The following is a 22,858-nucleotide window of genomic DNA, read 5'->3' as shown; positions in this document are numbered from 1 at the left end:
AGTGGGGATTGAGGTTGCCTATTAGCTGACATTAAAGTAAGGAGATGTTTCTGGATTATCCCAGTGAACTCAATGTAATCATAAGGGTTCTTGCTGGGTGTAGTAGCTCATACTTGTAATCCCATCACTTTGGGAGGCCAAGTCAGGAGGAGAGCTTGAGCCTAGGAGTTCAGAACCAGCCTGGGTAACATAGTGAGACCCCCTCTCTACAAAAAGAAAAAATCCCCAGCTGGGCATGGTGGCATGCACCTGTAGTCCCAGCTACTCGGGAGGCTGAGGTGGGAAGATCACTTGAGCCTGGAAGGTTGCAGCTGCATTGAGCCAAGATCATGCTACTGCACTGTAGCCTGAGTGACAGAGCAAGACCATGTCTCAAAAAATATTATTAAAATAAGAGCCCCCACCCCCTGGTTTTTTTTTGTTTTGTTTTGTTTTTTAATAGACAGGATCTCAAGTCCCCCAGGTTTGAGTGCAGTGGCACAATCTCAGCTCACTATAGCCTCGACCTCCTGGGTTCAAGCGATACTCCTTCCACAGCCCCTGCAAGCAGCTGGGACTCCAGGCGAGTGCCACCACGCCTGGCTAAGTTTTTTGTATTTTTTGTAGAGACAGTGTTTCACTATGTTGACCAGGGTGGTTTCCAACTCCTGAGCCCAAGCAGTCAGCCCACCTCAGCCTCCCAAAGTGCTAGGATTACAGGCCTGAGCCACCACACCCAGCCTATAAATAGGGGTCCTTAAATCAGAAAGAGGGAGGCAGAAGTGTCAGAACCAGAGAGATAGCAAAAACTTGACTGGCCGTTGCTGGCTTTAAAGATGGAAGGGGCCACAAGCCAAGGAATACAGGCAGCCTTTAGCAGCTGAAAACAGCAAGAAAACAGACTTTTCCCCTAGAATGTCCAGAACAAGCCCAACCCAGCCATCACCTTGATTTTAGCCCAGTGAGCCCCATCTCAGATTTGTCACTTCTAGGATGGTGAGAGAATAAATTTGTGTTGTTTTAAGCCACTGAGTTTGTGGTAATTGTTAGAGCAGCAATGAGAAACGAATTCAAGGTCCAAGGCAGTAAACAGACACCAGGTGTGTCAAACAGACATTTGGTGTGGTTTGAGTTCAGAGTAGAGAGGCAAACGTTGCTTGGGACAGGGGAGCAGAGGAGGTCAGGAAAGCCCCATACAGGAATCAGGAACCAACCAGGCCTGTGATGAGGTTTTGAAGCAAAAACCAGAAGAAATTCTCGACTGCAGAAATGATGGAATAAGTGATACGATTTTGGAAGTACAGAAAAACACACGGGCCCACTGAGTTGATGACCTGGCTGGACCAGAGTGCTCGTTTAGGGTAGACTGGGTCTTAGCCTTTTATGGGTCGTGGTCTCCTTCAAGACCTTCTAGCCACACAGTTTGACCATCAAGTTCAGATTGTGAGAAACGCCTCAACCTCTGGTGTAATGGTAGAAAAATAAGTAAGTTGAACTAACATCTCTGAGCTTGTTCAAGGCTGACACATTTTCTTATTCTTAGTAAATGCTGGATCAACACTAATTAACCAATACCTTCCCTCATCCAGGGCTGTATACCCCTACCCCTAAGAGGTGTGTCATTCAGCAGGCCTGTAAATCCCTCTGCTTTTTGTTTTTCACTCAGCCAACTTTCCTTGAGGACCAGCTCTGAGACAGGTACTGTGTGCAGCACTTCTTTGTTCCTTCAGATAAGGCTGTGTCTCTTTAAAAAACTGCACACGAGATTCCTCTGTAGCCTCCCTTTGTAACATGGAAGCCCCTGTCTCACAGCTCTTACAGCCAAGATGACTTCACAGTCCCTCTGGCTACCGTCTGCTTCCACTTCCTATGGGTGGTCCACAGTGAAAACAGCAGTTGGACTTCCGCATCCTTCGTATCTTTGAAAATGTGTGGAGTTTCCCCTCAGCCTTCTCTCCAGCTTCTTAAACCTTTATCCCAAGAGCTGCTTTCCAGTTTGTTTCGTCATCTTGCTTGTTGGCCTATATCCATTTACAATTTACCCACAGTATGAACACCATGGCTGGAGTTTTTAATCCCTGAATCTGTTTTTAATTAGTTGAGTTTATTTTTTACATAAACTCCAGTTCTAATTTGAGGATTTTACTACATTGACTCAGCTTTTAATCTTCTTTACCAAAAGTCTTGCATTCACAAGCGTATAAACAACTCAAGCCCTCACTTTATCCTGTCATAAAACCAACTGGGGTTTTCTAGTGACTCAGCCTCATCTTCATCTTCTGTGTGACCCTGCCTGAGGGCCCTGCCTGTGTTTGGAAAGCCAGTAGTCTCCTGAATTTGCACCCATGCCAGGGACAACCTTGGCTTGCCAGAGGTCTGTGGTTTTATCTTCAGCCACATTTGTCTTTCATTTTTGTGCCTGGCAGTTGTCTGACCTGATTGCACAGGGTCATAATTTATCAGAAACAAATGATTGGCCTATCTGATTGTGAGTCACACGTGGGAAAAGTAACCGCTTGGTTAACTTTTATGGAATTTCAGTCATGGTGTACAGAAAAGCAGGCCTATTCTCAGATTGCCTCCTGTTGCGTTGCTGGAGGCATTTCCCAGTCTTAGGATGCCTGTACAGAACCCTGTGAAGAAACATTCTCTGAGGAAATGTGGGATGAGAAAGGCTGGCTGGCTACTGAAGTTTGACCCCAAAGTTCTGATGGCTCTGCAGTTCTCTGGGTATGAATCCTTAAGGGTCAGATCTGAGAGAGATGGTCAGGCCCTGGGAACCCCAGAAGCAAACCTGGTTTATACCAAAAAGCTCAATGTTAAAGCACATTGAGGAATATAGAGTGTTTGTCCAACAACTGGGTACTTACATTCCCTATGCAAACATGAAAGCAGATTAAAATCAGGAGATTTCTAGTTCAATTAAAATTAGTGTAAAGACAACTGGAACTCCTTCTGAGTTTCTTTGATTTTTGTTTAGTTAGGTAAATATGGAGCTGAGAATTTTCTCTTTGTGTAATCATTGTCACCGATTCCAATATATTTCTTCCCAGATAGTTCTGGCAAATTCATGAAAAATCAGAACTCTGCAGTTTCCTATGAAAACTGAGCCTCTTTTCCAGGTTGTCAGGAGTCTCCTCCTGATGGAATAACTTAGAAATCAGCATATAAGGTGACCTTCCACAGGCTTCATCATAACTAAAGCACCAGAACCACCCATGACATATACCTATACAACATTGTTGTTCTGTACTTGCCAGACATCCTGAGATATTGATGGGGGCAGGACTAGGAAGGCAGGAGGGTATACATGTAATACTAGTATAACTACCATGGACCTTATACCTATCAGCTGTGAACTTGTTGACAAAGTCTATTTAAGTCTTAGAGTTTTTATTTTGACTTTGACTTTATTTGTCTTAGTTCATTTTCTGCTGCTATAACAGAATACCACAGAGTAGGAAGTGTATAAAGAAGTTTATTTGCTCACGGTTCTGGAGGCTGGGAAGTCCAAGAGCATGGTGCCAGCATCTAGCAAGGGTCAATATATGCCAGATAGGCAGAAGGACAAGAAAGTGGGTGCAAGAGAGAGCTCACTTTTATAACAAAGCCACAGTTGCAATAACTAACCCACTCCCGGGGTAATGGCATTAATCCATTCATGAGGGTGGACCCCTCATAACACAATTGCCCCCCAGGGCTCTACCTCTTAACACTGCCAAAATGGCAACCAAGTTTCTAACATATGAACTTTTAGAAGACGCATTCAAACCACAGCAGTAGCTTTGCCTTGTATTTTTGCCTTATTCTACTTATTCTTTCTTAGATAAATAATTTGCCTTATAAACCAGTCTAAGCAAATATCAGTATTTTTTATTCTATTCTTTTCTTTTAACTTGGCGTTTATTTCATTTGAAATGGTTTAGCTTGGCTGATAGGATGACCTAAGAATTAGGACATCCAGTATTTTTACCTTCGGTCATTTAACAAGCATGTAATGCCTCCTGGCACTGGGGATACAGTGCCTAATTTTGTGACCTTGGCCTAGTTGCTTTAAGCTCCCTGTGCCTGGGTAGTGGATAGTTCAGAAAACTGAGTGCCTGCCATGCCCTCTGGCCTCTACAAGGAGCAGGATGGCCACAGGTCTGCTGCTTCTTGTTTGGAGGTCCCTCGTCTTTGTGTGAGGAGCCTGTCCTTGTTGTGTCAGGCATTCCCCACGACCATTCTGGCTTCAGTGATTCACCACAAGGACACAGAGGACTCAGCATCTAGTAGTACTCACGGCTATGATTTATTATAGCAAAAGGATAGAAAGCAAAATCTGCAAAGGAAAAGGGCACATGGGGTGAATTTGGAGGAATGAGGCACAGCCGAGCATCCTCTCCCAGTGGAGTCCCACAGGGCACACTTAATTCCCCCAGCAGTGAGTCGTGACAATGCATATGAAGTGTTGTCAACCAGGAAAGCTCATTAGACTCAGCTTCCTTCGGTTTCTATTGGGGGCTGCGCATTTAGGTAGCCTCTGCCCAGCACGTACCAAAGTTCCAGACTTCCAGAAGGAAAACGTTGTTTGTACAAACATTTAAGCCTCAGTGAGCTGACCTTGTGAATTCTCAAAATGATGGCAGCTCTTCGTGAAATTCAAGTTCCCAGATGCCAGTCAAGAGCCAACCTTGCAAACAGGCCTCTCTAGGGATAGCAGTCCATTACTGAATGGCAGGGATCGATGCTTAAAGCAAAAGCAACTCCAACAGACAGGACGTGAGGAAGCCACCAGCTATGAAGTATGAAGTAGTACAATGAGGCTCTGCCCATCCATTTTAGGCAATTGCTATAAACGAACCGCAGAATGCTCACAAAATTTGGAAACACTGTTCTGCAGCTTGCTTTTTTTCATTCAATAGTCTTTCAAGGATGACACTCCATGTCAGTTTCAACTGTCATTTAACAGTTTAATTGTACTCCGTGGCATAGATATACTATATTTCACCATCTTTTATTGATAGACATTTTGCTAATTACTTTTTAAATGGTTAAAATGAAGGAAGATATTTAAGAATTTATCTATTTCATAGATATTTTCTACACATTTAGTAAGCACATAACACTTTTCCTCTTTCTAGCCTGTGACCCAAACAACAAACGCTTTCGTCAAATCAAGGACCAGATTCTAACAGACTCTCGGTACAATCCCAGGATCCTCTTCCAGCTGCTATTGGATACTGCACAATTTGAGTTTATACTCAAAGAGGTAAAAATATTTGAATGAATATCACCACAGTCTTAGCTTTTTTATGCTTAAAAATATTAAAAAAAAAAAAAAAGACTAGGATTACTTGCTCTGTCTGTGATTCAGGTACAGATTCGAGCTGTTGAGATAGTTCTTATAGTAAAAGGACAGGAATAAACATTTAACAAGCATGTAATGCCTCCTTTCACTGGGGATACAGTGATGGGGAAAGGTACACAAGATGGTAAAAGTTACAGCCTAATGGGGACTATAGACATTAATTAAAGAATCACTATAGGCCAAGTGCAGTGGTTCATTTCTATAATCCCAGCACTTTGGAAGGTCAACGTGGGCAGGTCACCTGAGGTTAGGAGTTTGAGACCAGCCTGGTCAGCAGGCTGGTGAAACCTTGTCTCTACTAAAAATACAAAAGTTAGCCAGGCATGGTGGTGCATAGCTCTAGTCTCAGCAACTGGGGAGGCTGAGGCATGAGAATCACTTGAACCTGGGAGGTGGAGGTTACAGTGAGCCAAGATCGCACCACTGCACTCCAGCCTGGGCAACAGAGTGACAGCTTGTCTCAAAAAAAAAAAAAAAAATCACACTAAGAAAAATGTAAATACAAACTCAGATATTTGCTCTGAGGGAAAGAAATGTAGTTCTCCAAGTACCTAAAATAAAGTATCCTGTTGCCTCCTGGTAGACTTGCATGAGAAGAGACACAAGAGCTTCTGAAGGGGCCTGGGGAAGGGATCTGTTGGTGTTAGCTAGAAAAAGGTAGGGAGTGTGATGCAGAACATTCCAGTGACAGGAAGAATATCAAGTCTTCTTGGGTGAGGAGGAGCATAAACAATTCAAAGACCTGAAAGACCAGTTGGCTAGAGGGGAGTGAGAGAAAGGTAGTGTGAAATGAGGCTGAAAGTTAGTCAGGAGTCAGCTCATACTAGGCCTTGCAGGACTTTGGTCTTTATCCTAGGAGCCATGAGAACCACTGAAAAGGGATTAAATAGGGTGGGTGATTAGCATTTGTACAAGGTCATCTTGAGGACTTTAAGGCATCTGAGTTCACTGAAGAAAATGGCTGAGGTTAGTCTTACCTCTAAAGAAGCCTATATGGGCATAATAAAAATGATGGGTACCTGGGAATGCCCAGGTTTTAAAACCAGTAACCCTGGGGGCTTGGATCAGGTGGGCCCAGGAACTAGCCCAGACATTTATACCCATTCGGAACAGATCCTCATCTTGCTTCAGTTTGGTTACTAGTGTACTAGATGTTTCTTTATCTTCTAGGACACTATATTCCCCTACTAAGTAGCTCAGAAAAAGTAGATGCTGACTACTAACATAATGATAATGCCCGTGCTGAGTGTTTTCAGTGATTTGTCTGGGTATAATTTTATCAAATCAGATGAATGCTGCTCCTTTTTAATCTATTAATAATTTTAATGGTTTCCCTCTGAATAGCAAATAGTTATTGAAAAGCTACTCTGTTCTTTGCTAGGTGCTGGAAATGTAAATATGAACAAAGTGTGTCCCTACCATCTAGGAGCCGTCCTGTCAGTACAGTGGGGGAAGAAAGACAGATTAAGCCAAGGTGAAAAAACAGGAAAGATCCAAGAACAGGAACCAGGTCAAAGCAAAAGTGGCCTTTCAAAGGCAAGTGAAAAAATGCCCACAAGGAAGAAATGCCCAGTCGAGCACCGTGTCTCACGCCTGTAATCCCAGCACTTTGGGAGGCCGAGGGAGGTGGATCACCTGAGGTCAGGAGTTCGAGACCAGTCTGGCCAATATAGCGAAACCCCATCTCTACTAAAAATACAAAAATTAGCTGGGCTCAATAGCATGTGCCTGTATTCCAAGCTCCTCAGGAGGCTGAGGCAGGAGAATCACTTGAACCCGCAGGCAGAGGTTGCAGTGAGCCAAGATGATGCCACTGCACTCCAACCTGGGCAACAGAGCAAGACTCTGTCTCAAAAAAAAAAAAAGAATGAAAGAAATGCCCTCCGAATAGTTGGAATTATAAACTGGAGCCCCAGGGACCCAAGAGTTCTATAGATAATATGTAGTTCAGCATTGTTGAGTGGAAATCAGGACAGACCTAGGCTATCTGACTGACCAAGCCTATATTTCTAATGATAAGTCTGTTCTCTGGAATCTATTGAAACAGAATGGACAGCTTCCTTCTGTCTATCCAGGTAAACAGGAAACAAGACAGCATAAAGGAGTACCAACTCATGAGAGGTCTTCAGGAAAGCTCTGGTAAAAAAGAAAAAAAAATACCCAATACAAATTGCTCAAAGAAATGACATATTTGAATTTCTGACATTTCAGCTTGGTTCTTTAACCTGTGCTTCCTCTCTCCTACTTCCCATCCTGCACTGTTTATAGAATCACTTTCTGAGTATGCTATAGACACAGTAATTGGACCTGTGTTTCTTCTAATCTTTATATGACAGTGCATTTCCTAATTCAGGGACCATCCCCTATCCCAAATTCCATCCTGCAAGATGTGAAACCTGCGAGTTCATGTGAATGCGTGTTTGAAGGGCTTGATGCCATGTAGTCTCTTACGAAGGCCTCAGGGTGCTCTTATGTTGTTGCTTTGCCATTGTCAAATGGCATTGATTGATCCGAGGGACTCAGAAAGTTAGGGTAGACTCTGTAAATAATTTCATTATTCCTCATCCTCTCCCTCATCATTTTGTCAATTAGTCATTCTGTCCAGATCACTAAGATTCTTCCTCTACAGGCCCTGCAAAATTCCACAGAGCCCTGATTCTCCACCTGCAGATGGAGTCTCCCTATCCCATTGCTCGGCTTTTCAAGATTCATTATGATGCTGGCAAGTGAGGAATTTCTTAAGTGAGAAATCAGTGTTCATGCCTGTTTACCTCCTAAGAACCCAGTGTAAAAAACCATCCACCCTTGTCTGAGATGGCCTGTCCTTTAGTGAGAAATAAGTATGTTTTTTAAGTTTGTTTCAGAAAAAAAAACAAAAACAAACCTAACCCTGAGTTACACCTTTTTCTTCTCTGCCCAAGACTTTGTAGAATTTAAATTTTATGAAGGAGTGAATTAGTAAACAGAATTAAGGTGGTTGAATGGCTCATACCTATAATCCCAACAGTGTGGGAGACCGAGGAGTGAGGATCACTTGAGACCGAGAGTTTGAGACACTAGCCTGGGCAACATAGCAAGACCCCCATCTCTGCAAAAAAATAATAAAGTTAACCAGGCATAGTGGTGCATGCCCATAGCCCTAGCTATTTGGGAGGCTGAGGCAGGAGGGTCACTTGAACCCAGAAGTTCAGGGTTGTAGTGAGCCATGATCACCCCACTGCACTCTAGCCTGGGCAACAGAGTGAGACCCTGTCTCTAAAAAATAAATAAATAAAAATAAACATAATCACTTGTATAATAATAAAAATAAACAAACTTGTATAATAAAACAAAGAACTTTTGTAGTTAATTTAGTTCATTCCCCAGTCATCAGAGAAGATAATACAGAGTATCCCTGACTGTTTAGAGTTGCAGACATTGTTGCCTAGAAAGAACCATAGAGCAGTGGTCACAAATTTAATCTCACATTAAAAATGCTAATTTCCAGCCCTATTCAAGACCACCTGAACCAAATCTTTAGGGGTGGGCCTTGGGAATTTGAAAACTTTAAAGCCCTCCTCCTGGTGGTGCTGATGTACAGTTGGTATGAGAACTACTGTTTTGGAGGTGGTCTGGCTTTGTCCTTGAATTTCTACAAAGTATCAGTGCCTAAGGAGATGACATCAGGGTCACTGTTAATTTACAGTGTAGCTTCTTATTTAAAATTTAAATTGGGTTTCCTCAAGCTCTCTTCATAAACTGCCTAGTCTGGATTTTCTCTTAAGTAAGTAAATCTTTTCTGTCGCTTCAACAGATGTTCAAGCAAATGCTTTCAGAAAAGCAAACCAAATGGGAGCATTATAAGAAAGAGGGTTCGGAGCGGATGACTGAGCTTGCTGATGTCTTTTCGGGAGTGAAACCCCTGACCAGAGTGGAGAAAAATGGTAATTGCTGAAGAGGAAATACTGGTGTGTTTGGAATGTATGCACAGGTTACTTGAAACCTTGGAAACTGGCAGGTTAAAAAGGCTTTATGTTCTCATTATTGCATCCTATGATATTCCCTCTTTAGTGTTGCTAATAAAGATCTGAAGGTTAGTTTTGGCTGCGTCTAGCTTTCTGCTCTCTTGGGCACTGTTCATATCCTTTCTAGAGTTCAGGTTTTGTATCTTATCTTTGAAACATGAGGTTAGGCTAAACCAGGGGTTTTGGTAACTCCAGTTCATAGACAAGGGTTTAGAGAGTCACAGCTGGCCTTCACCTCCATGGTATGCAGAACTAATGTGTCAGTTTATGTGATTTGGGGAAAGGGGGGAAAGGATCTATAACTCTCATGATCTTCTCAAGAAGGATACATCATCCAAGAATGTTAGTAATATACCAGCATAGATGAGAGCTAAAATTCTTCTGGTCTCGCTTGATTCTTGTTCACCAATGCACCTGGTATCTAGTGGCAGAAGAAGGTACTGCAGACTAGTTTTGAAAAAACACAAACTCAGATTTTACTTTAATGATTTTGATCCTACTTCTTCTAGGAAATTTTATTTACAGGAAAGTTCTGGCACCATTTCACATTTTTATAAATAAGAAATTTCTAACTGCCCCCAAAAAACCATTCTGAATTTTATGGCGACAATTTTTTTAATGGTTAATTTTGTTTTAACTATCCGATCGATTTCTGATGAAGTTAATTTTACTGTAGAATTGCTTAGTAGTGTAGCTTCTTATTTAAAAACTATTATTTTTAATCAGTATGAGCTTGTGATTACTGTATTTTGGCTTTTGTTTATTTCTTTGATGCTGAGTGGTTGGGCAAAAATATATTTCCAAATTGTATTATTGTTCCTATAGGGAAAAGTCAGCCAACATATAATGATGTGATATAAACTAGAAACATGTTTTGCAGGTCACCATATTGTTATATGAAACCTGAAGTCTAGAATGAATATTATGGTTATCATATTGTGATCTGCAAAACAATCACGTGTAACAATCTGACCCCATTAGCTGTCTAGAATCAGTGCATTAATCTCTGTGATAATTTCTTTTAGGCCCTTAAAAATGCCAACTTTGTTTCAGAGATGAAATAACAATTTTACATTTTTTTTCCGGCTGTATAGTTTATTACAGCTTAGGACATACTTTCATAATTTTTTCTCACCTTACAACCCTGTAGGATACACATCTTAATCCTTATTCCATATATATAAGGAAACTGAGGCTTAAGCATGGAATCATTTGCTGAAGGTACAAAGGTGAAGAGCCTGGGTCTTGCTCATCTCAGACCCCAAATTTCATGCTCTTCCTACTACTCCATCGCTGCCCCTCAGCCCTAAAAAAATCTTCAAAATTATGAGTGTTCATCATGCTAATTCTTGAAATAACTTAGATCATAAGTAAGTAAGGCCTTTTAATAATGTGGAACCACCCCATTGATAAACAAAAATTTTAGGGGATCAACTTGGTGAGGTAAATAGAGTTTTTGAACTTGGACAGACAATTGTAAGTCCTGGCTCCGCCATTTAGTGTCACCCTGCATAACATTCTCAGTTTCTCTGAGCATCAGCCTCTTTATCTGGGAAATGGCTAACAAATTCCACCTCCCTATATTGCTGTGAAGATTAAATACTTAGAACTTTGCCTGACACACTGAGGGTACTCAGAGCATGTGGACACCCTTCTCTTTCTCTACTGTATGAAATGTCTGCCGGTTCAGAAGTGCAAATGGCACCCCCTGCATTGTTCAGACGTCCCTGTGACTCACCAGTCACACCTTATACTTCTGTCTTATTGGTCTCTTCTTTGCCCTCCAAGATATGCTCTTGTCATTCTTGCCCTGAAGCCTCTGCCTGTGTCTGCCTTTCATCTGGATACAATACCCTTCATCTCTCCGATGATCCGGATCTTTACCTTTCCTCGCTTCGCCAGAAAACTCTCCCTGGTAACTAGGGACATCCTTCAGTTCCCTTCCAACTCTTCTCCACTGCCACTACCACCTCTACACTTACCGCTTATATAGCATGTACTTGAGCCTTTAGTATTTGTCTGCCAAGTGTTATAGACTAAGCTATTTATGTAGAAAGTTTATTCTACTATGTCGCATGCTCCAGGCATTTTTGCCATTTAGAAAATTCCTAGTGTTAGGCCCATGGCAAAAGCGCTGAGGAACTGAATTTGTAAAAGATTATTTAGTTAAATTCAAAGCCACAGCTACAGGAATTCGAGGATTTCAGTAGTCTTTTCTTATTTCTGTATTACTAGAAAACCTTCAAGCTTGGTTCAGAGAGATCTCAAAACAAATATTGTCTTTAAATTACGATGATTCTACTGCTGCGGGCAGAAAAACTGTGCAACTGATACAAGCTTTGGAGGAGGTAAGGAAAGGCTTTTTAAATGAAGTTTCTTGGATCGTGAATCACACCTTATGACCCACCCAGCAGTCTGTTCCTGTAAATATATCTGAGAGACTATTTCATCAGAAGTAAAAGCAATGTGAATTAATATGTTTCCTGTAACAGATAGTGTCCTAAATTTGGGGAAATAAATGACTAGTATGAAGAGAATGGTAGCAAAAATTACAATATTTTAACTTGAGGAAACATGTAATCTTAGAAACATAATTATAAAAATAACATAGAAGCATTGGGCAAATTGTGATAAGGAGGTAAAAGCAAAAACAAAATTGCATGTGTATACCATTTTTAGGGTTGTAAAAAAGTGTGTGCCTTGGGGAAAAAAACCAGAAAGGAATACATAAAAAAAATAATAATAATTATATAATGATCATATGCTTGTAAGTGGTATATTTTCTTTTCTGAAAAAGTAGTTTATTGTTTTTCTTTCAACTCATAAATGATTGTACGAAAAAAATTATACCTCACCACTCTTAAATTTTAATTGTGTATTTAACTAGATTTAAAATGATAACTAAAAGCAGCAGAAAAATAACCATAAACTCTTTTTTTTTTTTTTTTTTGAGATTCAATCTAGTTCTGTCACCCAGGCTGGAGTGCAGTGGCGCCATCTCAGCTCACTGCAACCTCCACCTCCTGGGTTCCAGCGATTCTCTTGCCTCAGCTTCCCGGGTAGCTGGGACTATAGGCGCCTGCCACCACGCCCAGCTAATTTTGTATTTTTAGTAGAGATGGGGTTTCACCATGTTAACCAGGCTGGTCTCGAACTCCTGACCTCAGGTGATCCACCTGCCTCAGCCTCCCAGAGTGCTGGGATTACAGGCATGAGCCACCGCACGTGGCCAACTCCATTATTCAAAACATCATTTTTACTCATAATCTATAACCCTATCTAATTGATATGATTATATATTTTTAGAGATATAATTAATACTGAAATCGTCAGAAGTAGTGTGCTTTATTTGAAGTGTTTTCAAGAACAAATGAGCACCACAGGGTCCATTCAGGGTTTTTAAATTAAGTGTATTTCTGTAACACAGGTTCAAGAATTCCACCAGTTGGAATCCAATCTGCAAGTATGTCAGTTTCTTGCCGATACTCGAAAGTTTCTTCATCAGATGATCAGAACCATTAACATTAAAGAGGAGGTTCTGATCACGATGCAGATCGTTGGGGACCTTTCTTTTGCTTGGCAGTTGATTGACAGGTAATGTAGGCAGTGCTGACATTTGCTATAGATGAAAGGCCCTGGGAACATCTTCTTACCATCTCTCTTCTTTTTACAGTTTCACATCTATCATGCAAGAAAGCATAAGGGTAAATCCATCCATGGTTACTAAACTCAGAGCTACCTTCCTAAAGGTAAGCAAAACACAGTGAGATTCTCTGTTACTAGGAAAGAGTTGGCCTTCATTCATACCTCGTTCATTAATTCAGCCCAAGATTTTATCCTTTTAGGAAGGTAAATAATTTCAATATTTTTATAGACTGAAATTGTTAGCAGTTTTTCCATGAGATCATAGTTTCAAAGATGCCAGAAATATTTAAAGTTTTAATTAATATAAGTTGGAATGTCTTCAGGAATACTGTTTTATAAGTTGGAATATCTTCAAGAATGCTATTTTTAAGTGAAGAGTAGTTTTATCTGTGTACTAAAAATGTGAGTCTTTTGTGTCCTTTATTCCCTAGGCATGAATTAAGTCCTTTTACTTATTCATTCAAAAAATTACTGAGCCTCTGCTACAAACTAGTATTAATATCTACAATAACAGGGAATATTGGTGAAAAATAGGCGCAGCCCGTGCTCTCATAGTAATTTCACTTCGTGGTAAATGAACAAAGAATCTACTCAGTGTCTTCTTTTATTTATTTATTTATTTATTTATTTAGAGATGGAATCTTGCTTTGTTTCCCAGGCGGGAGTGCAGCTCTGCCTACCAGTTTCCAGCAATTCTCTTGCCTCAGCCTCCCAAGTAGTTGAAATTATAGGCGTTCACCACCATGTCCAGTTAATTTTTACTATTTTTAGTAGAGATGGGGTTTTACCATGTTGGCCAGGCTGGTCTTGAATTCCTAACCTCAAATATTCCTCCTGCCTTGGCCTCCCAAAGTGCTGGGATTACAGGTGTGAATCACCAAGCCCAGTCTACTCAATGTCTTCTGACAGAGCTACCATGTACCATATATATCAATTCTGAGATGCACCATTTTTTGGGAGGTGGGGGTGAGAGGGATGGGGTTTTACTGTGTTGCGCAGGCTGTATCTCAAACTCCCAGGCTCAAGCGATCCTCCTGCCTTAGCCTCCCAAGTAGCTTGCTTTATAGGCGTGCACCATGCGCCTGGCTACTACAACTTTTTTCATATTTTAACATTCCTGTAACTGGGGGTAGGTTTTATCGTTGATGGCATATCATAGTTTAGTTGTCAGCATTTAATTTTTTTCTGAGTGACATATAAAATAATGGCACTTCTTTTTTTTTTGAGACAGAGTCTCGCTCAGTCGCCCAGGCTGGAGTGCAGTGGCGCCATCTCGACTCAGCCTCCCCAGTAGCTGGGACTACAGGCGCCTGCCACCACACCCGGCTAATTTTTTTGTCTTTTTTAGTAGAGACGGGGTTTCACTGTGTTAGCCAGGATGGTCTCAATCTCCTGACCTTGTGATCCACCCGCCTCTGCCTCCCAAAGTGTTGGGATTACAGGCATGAGCCACCGCGCCCGGCCAATAATGGCACATCTTACGCTTGACGGCATATTAGATTGGACGGATTCAGTAGTGCGTCAGTCAGAATGTCTTGATTTCCACACAGGAGTAGCTATCTTCTGTGGCACGGTGGCTCTCAAACTTGAGCATGCATCAGAATCACCTGCGGGGCTGGTTGTAACACAGATTGCTGGGCCCCACCCCCAGGGTGTCCGACTAAGTCAGTGTGGAGTGGCACCCAATAATTTGCATGTCTAACAAGTTCCCAGGTCATGCTGAAGCTAGCGGTCCAGGGAGCACAGTTTAAGAACCACTGCCATTACAGTTAACTAGGGTTTTTCAAAAACTGTATTGTCAGTAACTATTAGTGATACTGATGAGACTCAGTGGTTGTTGCCCTCTGTTGGGTAAAACCCAAATGTTTTGTTGTATGTTACATTTTCTGGAAAAGAAGATTTCTAGGACTCTTTTTGAAACAGAGAAACAGATATGCCTTATTTTTCTTCCAGCTTGCCTCTGCCCTGGATCTGCCCCTTCTTCGTATTAATCAGGCAAATAGCCCGGATCTGCTCAGCGTGTCGCAGTACTATTCTGGAGAGTTGGTATCCTATGTGAGAAAAGTAAGAAATGCATCAGGGTGATATTTACTCTTACCAGATTACTGCTGTTTTGAATACAAAAAGTATGCTTAGGCCCCCAAAAAGTATATCCGTGTCTCTTTCCCTTTTAAAAATCGGATTCCAGAAATTTGCAACACCTAAAAATAAACTTATTGCTACTGTGGATGTACAGATGTTTTTACTTGCCAGGAACTTTTATTTCTGTGTTTTAAATGTTGATGGTATTTACGTCTATTTTATAGATGTAGAAACAGAGATTATAATAGTTTCTTCAAAATCACAGAGCCATATCTGGTAAAAGAGCCAGATCTAGATCCAGCATCTCCCAGTCACAGCCCAATTCAGGTTTTCATGGGAATTTTGATTCTTGTTTTAATAACTTCTGATGGAGCATGAAGCCAGACAGGCCTAAATTCAAAGTTTACTGGTGTTACATACTAGCCGAGTCCTCTATAATGATGTTACTTAACATTTTTGAACCTCGATCTTTTTAAAATCTGTAAAGTGGGAATGATACGGTTTTTTGCAGCATTGTTAGAAGGATTAGCTTTATATTCTGTAAGCAATTAATATTTAAAGGAATGGAGCCCTGTGCCTGTTAGCAGTTATTTAAACAGCTCTTTTACATTTTTCAGCATCCCCCTATATAGATAAATTGCTGTCATTTACTGCAATCCTAATATTTGTCAGCCAAGAAAAGTAAAACGGATGTTCATTGAGTTTCCTTCTGTCCTTTTCACTGAAGGTTTTGCAGATCATCCCAGAAAGCATGTTTACATCTCTTCTAAAGATCATAAAGCTTCAGACTCACGACATTATTGAAGTGCCTACCCGCCTGGACAAAGACAAGCTGAGGGACTATGCTCAGCTGGGCCCACGATACGAGGTACTGTGTCCTCTGACTTCTGCCTTTTCATATTAAAAACTAAGTCATGAAACATCACAGGCCTGTGTCGCCTGCCGTATTCTGGGGACCACCAGACCAATTCTGACTTGTTTTCTCACATTTGCAATGGTAAACATGTTTTACGATTTTAGTATAATCACACCTTTTATTCTTGACATTTTCCTGGTGTCATTTAAGGCCTTATTCGCCTCAGTATTCTCAGGGGAAATGGAGCTTAGCTGGCCACTTTTTTCTAAAACAGTCTTGCTAAAGCAGCCCTTGTTCTTTTTGAACTAGATTACCTGACTTCTCATATCATGTTCCTGCTTTTTGAGCAGCTCAAAATAATCTATATTCCATTAACCATTTCCTATAGGCGGATTTTAAGCTCACTCAGTAATAAACACCTCTGATTTTTTTCTCCCTGAACTTAGAATTTAAAGACATCAAAAGTAAAATCAAGTGAAGATTAAAAATATGATATACAGTGTCAATTTCCCATTCTGACACAAGTCCAAGAAATATGTCAGGGACTTAGATTATCAAGCTTGATATTTCCATGTTTATTCTGATTCAGCAATATAGCTAGCAGTTGTCTACCTTGTCAATGCCTGCTGGTGTTGCTTGCAAATAATTGGGAGGCTAGGGAAGGGGAGGTTACCTTCTCAGTCTCATAGTCTTTTCTAGCCAGAAGGGCCCATCTAGATCATTGAGTTCTGTCCCAAATTTTAGACATGAGAAAATGAAGCCTAAAGGAGAAATGCTTTGTCAAACGTGAAAGAATGAACTGATGTCTTCTGACTCGGTTACCCAATGTGTCTAACTGTGGGCTTTCAGTTATACCATAGAGCCTCATTTCTGTCCAGAACATGTGGACACAGGTGTCCTAAAGCTGCAGGTTCATTTCCTGTTATCTTTGCTCATTCCAGGACCATTAGCCAATGATTTCTGATTTCCCGGAAATGATGGGTCTTTTATCTGAAGTATTTTTCATACCTCTTTTTCTTTGTTATAGGTTGCCAAGCTTACTCATGCTATTTCCATTTTTACTGAAGGCATCTTAATGATGAAAACGACTTTGGTTGGCATCATCAAGGTAACAGTTTTGTTAGTCTGCGTGGCCTGGTACCATGACTCTTAGCTGTTTGGATTTTTGTGGTAACTATCATGTGGGCAAAAGGGAGTGACATCATCTTGCTGTTTCACATTCCAGTTTCGGTCTTCATTTTACTCATTTATTTTATTTTATTTTTTTTTTTTTTGAGACGGAGTCTCACGCTGTTGCCCAGGCTGGAGTGCAGTGGTGCAGTCTCAGCTCACTGCAACCTCCACCTCCCGGGTTCAAGTGATTCTCATGCCTCAGCCGCCCATGTAGTTGGTACTACAGGTGCACAACACCACACCCAGCTAAGTTTTGTATTTTTAGTAGAGACGAGTTTCACCTTGTTGGCCAGGCTGGTCTCAAACTCCTGACCTTAAGTGATCCATCTGTCTTGGCCTTTCAAAGTGCTGGGATTATAGGCATGAGCCACAGTGCCCGACCCGTTTTACTCACTTATTGATGGAGGAAGAGAAAGCGTTGTAATCTATTTCTCTTAATACCTGAAGGTAGTGGGAATTTCTTTATCTTGTAGTTCTGCAGAAAATGTATGGTACTAGTACGGTTTTACCAAAGAGTTGTTTAAATCTAAGAAAAATATATTTGATTGAATTTTGGGAAAAGCAAAAAAAAAAATTCAATTTCCTTAGGCAAAATTGCTTTCTTCTCTCTCTCTCTTTTCCTTCCTTCATTTTTAGTATTTTTATTTCACACCCCAGGTACAGAGAGCTAAGATAATCATATCCCTCTTTTAACAGACCACTGTCATCAATGGGGCATGCAAGCTCCTCTCATCTTTTGTTTGTTTGGTTTTTTCTTCTCCTGGATCCCTGCTTCCATTTCCGTTACCTGTAGCACTAACTTTGTGTGTTTCGTAAATGTTCCTAAATATGCAGGTATTCTTGTTTTTAGCATATGGCATTATTTGATGTGTGCATGTACTTTTGATTTATCTCAACCATATTGTGCTCTAAGTCTTATTCTTTTTCCAACTTCTGTTACTGGTTATTGCTTTTGCAATTTATTTATATTGCTATAGGTCAGATAGTAGGTTACCTTTTACTGCTGCATAGAATTCCACATTTTTCTTAACCATCCAGCTTGGGACAGACATCTATGCCCCCCATTATCACAACCAATGTCATGATGAACGTCTCTGAGCATATCCCTACTCCAGACCTGTGCAAGAATTCCTCTGAAATCTACATTCTTTTCAAGTGGCCGCAGACCAATCCATAGTACGAATGCACCATGGTGCATTTACCATTCCACTACTGATGGATGTTGAGATACAAGTGTTTCTTGACTTACAATGGGGTTACATCCCAATAAACTCATCACAAGTTGAAAATATCAGAAGACCATTGGGACTTAACAGCTTACATCTTCGCCAATACTTGATATTATTCATTTTCTAATTTTGCTTTCCCAAGAGGTATAAAGTAGTATCTCATTGCTTTTTTAATTTGGAATGCTGTGGTAAGTAGTGATGGGCCCATTCGTATAGTTTATGGTGCTTTTCTTTATTTTTCTATATATCTGACATCAGTAGAATCTGAACATTCCTAATTGCCATATTAATATTTGCAGTATTAAAATCAAAGAAAATAGAGGAAATGAACCTAAATGGAACTTTGGTATGTGTTTTCTGGAAGTATGCTAAAAGAAATACCATTGTAGTTCCTAGAATATTAACAGAATTTGCTAAACATGGTTTAGGCCTGATCTCAGGTGAATTCAGTTGATGTGCAGAGAATGTACATGCATTTTACTCACTTCTTACACACAGGATGATAAATCCTAGGACTGCAAAGTGACCACTATAAGAAGGATGTAATAAAACCTAATACAGGTAATTAACAATAATTATCAACAGAAAGACTGCTTGGTAAAATATTAATCTTTTCCCACAATCTTTCAGATAATAACAGCAGAAGGAATATCCTGCTGACCAACTCCATTCAACCCAGTAGACTCTCTCTGCTAGTCTACCAATAGCAACTAAGGGCTTTTAAAAGTAATCCTGTGGCCCTCACTGATCTTTAACCTTAGAGTGTTGAGGTTGTATTTCAAACACTTATAAAAAGTGTAGGTTCAATTTGGTTGATATGACTTAGAACAAGTGAGATACACACAGAGATGTAAGCATTCATTGTTAGAGGCAGCAAAAAAAAAAAAAAAGAAAAGAAATATACATGGTCTCGAACTTACGATGATTCAGCTTCATGATGATACCCATACTGGTTTTCACTTTCAGTACACTATTCAATAAATTACATGAGATATTCAATACTTTATTATAAAATAGGCTTTGTGTTGGATGATATTGCCCAACTGTAGGCTAATGTAAGTGAGCACATTTGAGGTAGGGGAAGCTAAGCTATGGTGTTTGGTAGATTAGGTATATTCAGTGCATCTTTGACTTCTGATATTTTCAACTTATAATGAGTTTATTGGAATGTAACTCCATCTTAAGTCAAGGAGCATCTGTAATCTAAACATCCATCAGTAGGGGAATGGTTAAATATTCAATGGTGCATTCGTACTGTGGATTGGTCTAGAGCGATTCAAAAAGAATTTACTACTGGAAAATCTTCAAGATGGAAAATGAAAAAAGCAAATTGCAGAAAAACATGTATGTATGTATATGTATGTGTGTGTGTATATATTTACAGTGTGTGTGATATACATGCATACATCTGTGTGTATATATGTATAATGCATGTGTGATATACATGCGTGTCTCTGTACATATATATGTATATGATCCCATTTAGATTTTTGAAATTAAATATATGTTTAAGCATGGATATTTTTGTATATAAATGAATAGAGAAAGGTCTGGATGATCCATATGAAAACAGTTACTTTTGTTAACTTCAGGGGAAGGGAATAGAAATGTGAGGAAGGGGCTGTGTGAAGATGGCTTTCTCTCAGCTGTGAACACTTCCACAGATGAGTGAGAATCCGGGAAGGATTAGAAAAGCTGCATGAGATCTTTAGATTCACGAAAGCCTTGAACTCTTTCACTAAATCTGTTCTTATAAGGAATATTTACTTGAAAGCTTCATGATACTTCTTTGACTCTGTACTCATTGATTATGTCTTTATAATTTATCTTTTTATTGTATAATAAAGCACAGATGCTGAAAACTAAAAAAAGAATAGCCTGTTGGGTTATTACAAGGTAAACACCAGTCATTCTGACTACCACTTAAGTCAAGAAATAGGATTTAGCCAGCCCCACTCCTGAAAGCCCCTCATGCACTCTGACCTAATCTCAGGCCTCCTGTATATAGTTTTATTATCCAGTGAAACTATATGTCATTAATTTCCAGACTATAGCTTAGACTTGCCCCTTTGAAAAATGATGTTATGTCTTTTAAATGTTTTTTGATCTACAGATTTCTTCTTCTTCTTCTTCTTCTTCTTTTTTTTTTTTTTTTTTTTTGAGACAGAGTTTCACTCTTGTTGCCCAGGCTGGAGTGCAATGGTACAATCTCAGCTCACCACAAGCTCCGCTTCCGAGTTCAAGCAATTCTCCTGCCTCAGCCTCCCTGCTAGCTGGGACTACAGGCATGTGCCACCATGCCTGGCTAATTTTGTATTTTTAATAGAGACAGGGTTTCTCTATGTTGGTCAGGCTGGTCTCGAACTCCTGACCTCAGGTGATCCGTCTGCCTCAGCCTCCCAAAGTGCTGTGATTACAGGCGTGAGCCCCCGCACCTGACCCTCCTTTCCTTTCTTTCCCTATAATTCATCTGTTGAAGAACACAGGGCCTTTCACCTTCAGTTGCTCCAAAGTCCGGATTTCCCTGACTGAATGATCTTGACGTAGTTTAACGTGTTTCTCTGACTTTTGTGTTTTGCAACTCCTATTGCAGTTGTCTTATTTGAAATTTAAATATAATCAAAACCAGATGGAACCCATTAATTGCCTTTATGACTTTTTAAAATAATGGTTCTTTACAAATTAAAAGTAAAAGAAACAAGTCTCAGAGAATTCAGGGGAGTCTGTAACAACCATTTGATGTTTTATGGATCTGGTAAGAGCCTTTTTTAAGGAATAACAAAAGCTTTTTCATTACAGATGAAATAATTAGCAAAATCAGCTTGTAGAGTTAGATAGCAGATTTGCTTTCCTATTTTGTCTCCCTAATTCCAAGAATGCTGAAAGAAAAGATAATTATTCAATTTACAGAGTGACCCAAACTCATATCTAAGTTTGTTCATATGGATATAAGGTGCCCAGAAATAAAATCTAAAGGAAGAACATGCATCTGTAAATTCAGTCGTAGGTCCTTCATCCCGCCCCCTGGAAAAGGCACTTTTTACTGTTAATGCATTAATTAGAATGTGAGGCCATTTAAAACTTTCCTTATTCACCATCTTTGAAATGTCATGTTGTAAAATTATCATCATGAACTTTGCTGAAATAAACAGAGTCCTAAAAAGGTGACAGGTTTAATAATTCCATCCAAGCTGTGCAAGATCACAGGAGCAGGAAAGGAAAAAAATTCACATCATTTAGTGAGGAGGTGGAAAATGCTCCACTGCAGATTCTGGAGGCCATCTTTCCTCTGGATTTCATCAGGACTGAATTTTTCATAACTATCATTTAATACTTTGATTGGCACTTAGGTGGATCCAAAGCAGTTGCTGGAAGATGGAATAAGGAAAGAGCTTGTGAAGCGCGTTGCCTTTGCCCTGCACAGGGGACTGATATTCAACCCTCGAGCCAAGGTACCCAGGGACCAGAATGGGCCTGTCCTCTTCTCCACCCAGCTTGCAGCATGGACTAGAATGCCATTTTTAACCTATCGTGAACAAGACCTTACCTCCTAGCTAATGTATATCAAATATGTGATTTTCAACACAAACAGCTGATGTGCTTTTTAATCTTATAATCCATTCATATTATAAATTTACAGTATAAATATGAAATTTAGATTTTATGTTTAAAAGTTCATATTTTTAAAACCAGTGCTTCTTTCCTCCACCTACTGATCCCTATTTCAAAGTTAAACTGATGTTTATGATTCAGAATTATTTCTTATAGTTAAAAGAATTTGCTAACCCTAAAGCAGATAGAAACTTATAAAGGTTGTAATTTTTTATTTTGCTTTATCTGCTACGGAATATGGTCATTTTTCTCAGGAGAAAAAAAATAGGCCTGAAATTTCTATTTAGGGCATTTATTATCATAGTAAATTCAATTTAAAATGTTTTAAGTATTCTGAGACTAGATACATGTATTAAATGACAGAGAAATCATAGTCTTTCATTTATTTCTTTCTTTATATGAGGCTTCCTTCCCAAATGAATGAAATAATTTCTTTGCTGAATGTCTGACATCAGTTGTCAGTCATCCTAGATGAAGTAGGAAATGAGTATTTCCAAAACTTAAAGTATCACTGAAACTATGACTCTGATCTCTTAGCTGCTGTACTATTTATTTATTTATTTATTTATTGAGACAAGTCTTGCTCTGTATTTATTTATTTATTGAGACAAAGTCTTGCTCTGTCTCCCAGGCTGGAGTGCATTGGCATGATCTCGATTCACTGCAACCTCCGCCTCCTGGGTTCAAGCGATTCTCGTGCCTCAGCCTCCCGAGTAGCTGGGATTATAGGCACCTACCATCATATCTGGCTAATTTTTGTATTTTTGACGGGGTTTCACCACATTGGCCAGGCTGGTCTTAAACTCCTGACCTCAAGTGATCCACCCATCTCAGCCTCCCAAAGTGCAGAGATTACAGGCATGAGCCCAGCCTATTTTTTATTTTTTTAAGATTAAGTCTCCCTCTGTCGCCTAGGTTGGAGTGCAGT

General features: G+C 39.9%; 1 protein-coding gene across 2 annotated transcripts in view; it reads left to right on the top strand.

Moving 5' to 3' along the window:
* WASHC5 (WASH complex subunit 5) overlaps nt 1–22,858 on the top strand; it is a 64,000-nt gene that overhangs the window by 19,292 nt on the left and 21,850 nt on the right. For both annotated transcript variants that reach the window (XM_077944026.1, XM_015145973.3), the window contains 9 exons: nt 5,103–5,230; nt 9,123–9,252; nt 11,569–11,681; nt 12,761–12,927; nt 13,007–13,082; nt 14,932–15,042; nt 15,788–15,928; nt 16,944–17,024; nt 21,669–21,770. In XM_077944026.1, coding sequence (XP_077800152.1) covers nt 5,103–5,230; nt 9,123–9,252; nt 11,569–11,681; nt 12,761–12,927; nt 13,007–13,082; nt 14,932–15,042; nt 15,788–15,928; nt 16,944–17,024; nt 21,669–21,770 — 1,049 coding nt within the window. The remainder of the gene's footprint in view (nt 1–5,102; nt 5,231–9,122; nt 9,253–11,568; nt 11,682–12,760; nt 12,928–13,006; nt 13,083–14,931; nt 15,043–15,787; nt 15,929–16,943; nt 17,025–21,668; nt 21,771–22,858) is intronic.

This window comes from Macaca mulatta, chromosome 8, assembly GCF_049350105.2.
Source record: "Macaca mulatta isolate MMU2019108-1 chromosome 8, T2T-MMU8v2.0, whole genome shotgun sequence".
Lineage (NCBI taxonomy): Eukaryota > Metazoa > Chordata > Mammalia > Primates > Cercopithecidae > Macaca > Macaca mulatta.
The sequence above is the reverse complement of the archived record's forward strand: the minus strand, read 5'-3'. Positions and strand labels throughout refer to the sequence as shown.